General features: G+C 38.3%; 1 protein-coding gene across 1 annotated transcript; it reads left to right on the plus strand.

Annotated features, from left to right (window-relative positions):
* On the plus strand, positions 1-5,372 carry neurod1 (neuronal differentiation 1). Its single transcript, XM_026144934.1, has 4 exons — positions 1-103; positions 1,344-1,617; positions 2,931-3,160; positions 4,241-5,372. Exons 2-4 carry the CDS (start codon positions 1,355-1,357, stop codon positions 4,801-4,803), a joined length of 1,056 nt encoding a protein of 351 aa, XP_026000719.1. The 5' UTR covers positions 1-103; positions 1,344-1,354; the 3' UTR covers positions 4,804-5,372.
* Positions 5,373-6,425: the final 1,053 nt, after the last annotated feature.

Genomic DNA, 6,425 nt, shown 5'->3' on the forward strand with positions numbered 1-6,425 from the left:
CACCTCAGAAACCTCATAGCAGATCACGCACAATCACGCACGGACACGCAGACAGAGCGCGCGGGATGTGTGCGATCTGACATACAGCGGCTCATTACAGCAGGTAGGTTCATAACTGAATAATAATCAATATGCGAATTCCTCTGGTTGCTGGGTCTCGGCGTTGTCTGACCTTGGGAATGATGAATATGGTTTCTTATTTGTGATTAATTTTTTTAAATTATTTTTTAATTAATTATTAGAACGTTAATGATCACTTCACTTACCAATGAATAAAATAGCCTATTTCCTCTCATCTAATGTATAGACAATTAGAAAGGACAGTTTAAAAAAACAAAAGCAAAAGCCTGTAATTTTTGTTTTGTAATAATTAAAAACAGTTTCCTTTTTTATTTTTTTTTGGTTTATATATTATATATTTGAGTTTTTATCCTGTTTGTTGACCAATCTGTTACACACTTTTTCCTAAAATAAAAAACGTAATTTAATTATTAATCCTTTGAGTTTCGATTGTATTTTATATTCGTGTTAGTACCGAATGTCTGCTCACCTGCAGCCGTCTGTCGGTCTGTTAAACTAAATAATTTCCCCCAGGGATCAATAAAGTATTCTGATTCTGATTAACGGAACCAGTCAGCAGAAAGAAAGTCTTAGTATTATTATTATTTTATCACTATTATTATTGTAACTTCGCCTTATAAAAAACTACACTTTTTATCAATAAGCTGTAACACAATGCCTTTCGCATTTCGCACACTTTGTTAAATACTTTAAATGTTTTTTAATATATATATTTATTTAGAGTTTCGATATATTTTAAATGCTTTCTGTTAAATCATTAAAAAAAATTCTGAACAGAGACGTGATTGCGTCTCTCTGGAGGCAGTTTGCGATCCTTTGCGCGGGTGTTACCGACACATTCTAATATCTAAATATGAAAACACGCCTTGTAGCTAATTGTGCAGCCATTCTTAACACCGCAGTTTTCTTTTATTACATTCTTTTTTCTTCTGTAGAGATGGTACCTTTGTCTGCACATTTTATGTTTATATTTGGCATTTATATTTAATATTGGATTCGGTTCAATAGAGGATCTTTCTTTGTGTCTTTCAGCGGGTAAATTAAAATGTCCAATTGCTCCTTTAATTTCATCGTCTTTGTTCTGTTTTATTTAAATAAAGACCGTCTAAATAAAATTCTACCCAAATGTTCTAAAGTCAGGGACTAAATCTTAAAATCCCAAACTGTTAATTGTTCTCTGTTCTGTTAAGCTTAAGTGTGACAGCAAACTTGCAGGAGTGTTTTATTATTCTTTAATATCAGCTAAAATTGTTTTCCATCAGAAATCAGCATTATGACGAGGTCTGTGCTGGAGGAGCAGATGTCAGTGGAGTCGGATGAGCAGCAGGAGCTCTGCAGCCCTGCAGAAAGAGAGAGGAGTGCAGAAGGAGTTACAGGTGGAGGAGGGGAGGAGGAGGAGGACCGCCTCCATCATCTAGAGGAGGATGAGGAGGATGATGAAGAGGAGGAAGAGGAGGAAGAAGAAGAAGACGGGGAGAGCAAACCCAAAAGGCGAGGGCCCAAGAAGAAGAAGATGACAAAGGCTCGTCTGCAGAGGTAGATTCTCTTTTCCTCTGCTTGCTCTCAGTGTGATGTGAAAGCAACACTTTCAAGTTAAACATTAAAAATCCAAAGTTGCACTAGCGGAAGTCTCACAAGGTTCAACCTCTGTAAAGCAGGACCCATTCAGTAGAAATCACTTGCATTGGATTAAACTATTAAAAAGACACAAAACCGCTTAACAGGAATAAAAATATTCAAAGGATGGTTGAAATTCTAGTTTTAATTTTGTAGTTTTCTGCATTTTTTTATGATCACACTTGTAGAGATCGATAGATAGATTTATGCTTTATAATGAAGGTCAGTGTTTTGGCTCACATACATGTAATTTTCTTTTAAAGCTCTAACTTAGTCTTAGCTCTAAATGCAGGAAATTATAGACATGAACAGGATTCATCTTTAACCAAAGAATTTTTTTTTAAATCACATAGTATTAACATTTACTTTGCAGACACAAACACGGCACCGGGAAACTAAGAACATTGGTGTCCTAAAAGTGTGTCTGTGTACAGTGACATCTAATAGAAAATACTTCAAATTTTTCAAACTATAAGGAAAGAAAATGAAATAAGACTCACAAATTTAGTGACTAAACTGTGCTCATTTAAAATGTCCTTTGTAAGGCAACTTTCCAAACGAATGCCGATTCTGCGTTTTCAGTCAAGAGACGTTTCTGTCATTTTGTGCAGTGCTGTTTAGGAGTAAGATAGATGTGGGCATTTGTTAAAACTTACAGGGCCTGTCAATCATCAACATTCATTCTGTATGCACAATAATTGCTTTAGCATGTACTTAGTCTCATCCTCAGCACACACACAGCTGATGTCAAAAGGCTCTGTGTGTGTGTGCTGAATCATTGAAGAAATAGCAACTTATAGCTTACAAATTAAATAGAAACATAACTGGATACATAAATAAATAGGGGGAACAAAGAAATGTGCTGGGGGTCATTTTCACAGGTTCCTCCCACAGTTTAATGAAGTCCCTCACTGAACCTGTCACTACAGGCGGCTCTGTGTTGGAGCTCATATTGAATCAAGCCATCTGCCACAATTTTCTCTGGAAACATGTTTTTGTTCAGATTTTGATTAGCAGAAAATTGTTACGTACATTTGATCAGTAAGTGCTTGCAAAATACCAGAACACAGAGTAAAATCAATGTGAGACAACATGCAACGTTTTACATCTACATACAATTGTTTGCAAACTTATGCAAAAGGTTACTGAATAAAAACGAACACTACTAAGATGTTTCAGAGGAAATGAGAGATAACCCAGCTAACAATGAATCTGCTTCATGTATTTTGGAGGTTTAAGGTCCGTCGGATGAAGGCTAACGCCCGGGAAAGAAACCGCATGCACGGCCTGAACGATGCCCTGGAGAGTCTGCGAAAAGTCGTCCCCTGTTACTCCAAAACGCAGAAACTATCAAAAATTGAGACACTGCGCCTCGCCAAGAACTACATCTGGGCCCTGAGCGAGATACTGCGCTCTGGAAAGGCACCTGACCTCATGAGCTTCGTCCAGGCACTCTGCAAAGGTAAATCCCACCTAACATTAACAGACTACAATGGAGTGGACCGAAGGCTGACCCAGTCTGGTCTCTGATTATGAAACATAAAGGGACAACAAGGATTTTTACCCAGGAAGCGTTTTCCCATTGGGCACAATGAGCATGTGTACTCCTTACACTCTTTAGTGTGACAGTTTAGCTGATGGTTGAGACTGTAATACAGCTTTTTTACAACAGATATTTATAAGCGTCACAGTAGGAGCAGCACAGGTAAAATTAATGATGTCTCATGAGTAGGTAGTTTTTCTAATGAATGAGTGTGGTTCAACGAGGTGAAGTCGTCAATACGTGTAATGCAAAATAACAAAATTCCTGAAAAGTTTTCATAAAGAAATTAGTTCGATAAATGTATAATGTCTCGGGTGAATGTGTTTCGTGAGGCTTGAGGTTTTTTTACAAGCCACATTTAGCTCATTGGTTCATCTACTTATTCATAGTTTACTGGTGGATGCATGCAGATTTTTCTGGGATGAGGTCATCTGATTTCATATATAAGATTATGTCTATTAAACTAGCCCTGTATGTGTTTAAAAAAAGAGAAATTACTTGACTGCAAACAGCAGTACTAATTAGATTTTTTTAAAATAACCTTGTAGGTGTCATTATGGAACTAAATTTTGGCATAACATCTCTGCGTTTTGTTTGCTTGTGTTTTTTTTTTTTACATAAAATAATAAAATTAGTTAATTAGTCACAATTTTAAGATTCTCAAAAAATAGCATTAATTATTATGTACTGGCATTTATTAACAGCTATTACAGCATACAGTTATAATATTTAAAAACAACTTAATAAAAAACAATATTACAGTACATGGATGATTAGTTAACTAGTGCTTCTATTACATTTAATAGCAGGTTAATAGCAGGTTTTATTTATTAACATGTATAAATGAACCTCGTGACAATAGACTGATACCAATAAACTGTGTTTATAGTCATTAACAAGTATTGACAAGCACTAATTATTAACTATTTAATGCTATAAAGAAACAATGACCAGCATGTATTGATCAGTATTAACTAATCATTGTCCTTCTATTGTCAGGTCTGTCTCAGCCGACCACTAATCTGGTGGCGGGCTGCCTGCAGCTTAACCCTCGGACGTTCCTGCCAGAGCAGACTCCAGACCTACCGGCTCACCTTCCCCCTGTCGGTGCCAGTTCCTACCCCGGACATTTTCCCTACCAGAGCCCCGGGCTTACGGCCGGCCTGCCCAGCCCTCCCTACGGCACCATGGACCCCTCTCACATCTTCCACCAGGTCAAAGGTCAACCCTACGGCCCACTGGAGCCCTTCTTTGATGGCGTCCTCGTGTCGGACGGCCCGGCGTTTGACCCGCCGCTCAGCCCACCGCTCAGCATCAACGGGAACTTCTCTTCGTCCTTCAAGCACGAGGCCGTCGCAGCCACCGATTACGACAAGAGCTTCTCCTTCAGTGTGCACTATGGAGGCGGGGGAGCTGGAGGACACCCTGCCATCTATGGCAGCGGGGGTTCCAACCCACGCTGTGGTGACCTACAAGTGGACGGGCTGATGGGCTTTGACGGACACTCACACCACGAGCGGCTGATGAACGCCCAGCTGAACGCCATCTTCCATGACTCCTGAGGAAGAAGAGGACGAAGGACTGAGAGACTGATGAAGACAGAGAGACCTTTGTATGGAAAGACAGTCTTGTGTACTTCTATCGTTTTAAAGCTGTCTTTCTGTCTGTCCTTGCTTTTTTTCTTTCTGTCTGCGTCAGGCTCTGCGACTCATCCTGACAACGGCGACGTCGCAAAGATGTCACCTTGATGTAACCTTCTTTGTAGCACTTCATCCTGCGGGAGACGCTCTCTGAATGTCTCGTTATTATCCATATTATCACTTAAAAATAATCAATAATCAATGAGCAATAATCTGGAGTAAACTATGCAATTTAGTTAAAAATCTGAGTGACCCTCAGTATAATAATTCCAAATGTTGAAAGAATAAAGATTTCTCTATTTTTGGGTCAGTGTGTGAGGCAGTGTTGGGCCGGTGATGGGCCGGTGATGAGCTGAAGTGTTTATGTGATTTTTACTTTTTGCTTTTTATAACATTCCTGTAGTGTTCTGTTAACATTTCATGTGACTCTTGTTCATATTTTATAAGATAGATGTTTATAAATACCTTTTATTAAAAGGGATTCAATGTGATCCGTCTCAGAGACTCTCATTATGTGCAGAAAGACAACAAAACAAATAAACACAATGTCATTAGATACAAATAACATGCCAGTTTTGGTCCTGCTGTTGTTTTAGAGCAGTATATAATACTTAGTGGTTACTTTATAAGGTATATACTGTTAAACTGCTCGTTAATGGAAATATCAGCCATATTAGCAGCAACTCCATGCATCTAGCAATTTAGACATTTTCAAGATGACCTGCTAAAGTTCAAACCAAGCATCAGCATGGCCACCACAGTCACCAGATCTCAATCTAACAGAGCACCTTTAGGATGTGCTGGATCGGGAGATTAATGTCATAAAGATGGATCTGACAAATCTGCTGCAAATGTATGATGCTGTCCTGCCAACATGGGCTAATATCTCTGAGGAGTTTTTACATATTTGTGCCAGTCCTGAAGATAAAAGGGGGGTCCAACACAGTACTAGCAATACATACCTAATAAAAGTGGCTAGTGGGTAGATACCTCAAATGAAATACATCATTATATATATATTGATGTATTTTTAAGAATTTATTCAGCCTAATTAATGTGAATAATCTTTTGTTTTCTTAGTCTTTTCTGTTGGAAACACCCTTCAGTTTCAGAAAGTCTAGACCAGGGGTGCCAAACATAAGATCAGGCAAAAGACTACAACCCAGGCCACTGGACAGGTTTATAAAATGTGTAGAAGTGCATAGATTTGGGACTTTTAACAGTATTTTCACAAGTTATACACATTTTCCTATTGACAAATACTTCCATCCCCCATTGTATCTATACTACATCAAAGTACAAGGCTTCTGTAAATTACTGAAAACTTTATATTTAAAAATTTGGAATTACAGGACTGTCTGAGCAATGACTAACCAGAACCTTCTCTGTAAGGTTATACGTTTACTGTAGTTTCACTGGTTTAACCAACTTTGATGTGAAGTGGCCCACATTTTTAAAGAGTTTGACATCCTTGGTCTAGACAAAAACACTGAAGGTTAAATTTTGGAAACCAAATCAACATCCCGAAATCTGAGTTCTTATAA

This window comes from Astatotilapia calliptera, chromosome 16 (assembly GCF_900246225.1).
Source record: "Astatotilapia calliptera chromosome 16, fAstCal1.2, whole genome shotgun sequence".
Classification (NCBI taxonomy): Eukaryota; Metazoa; Chordata; class Actinopteri; order Cichliformes; family Cichlidae; genus Astatotilapia; species Astatotilapia calliptera.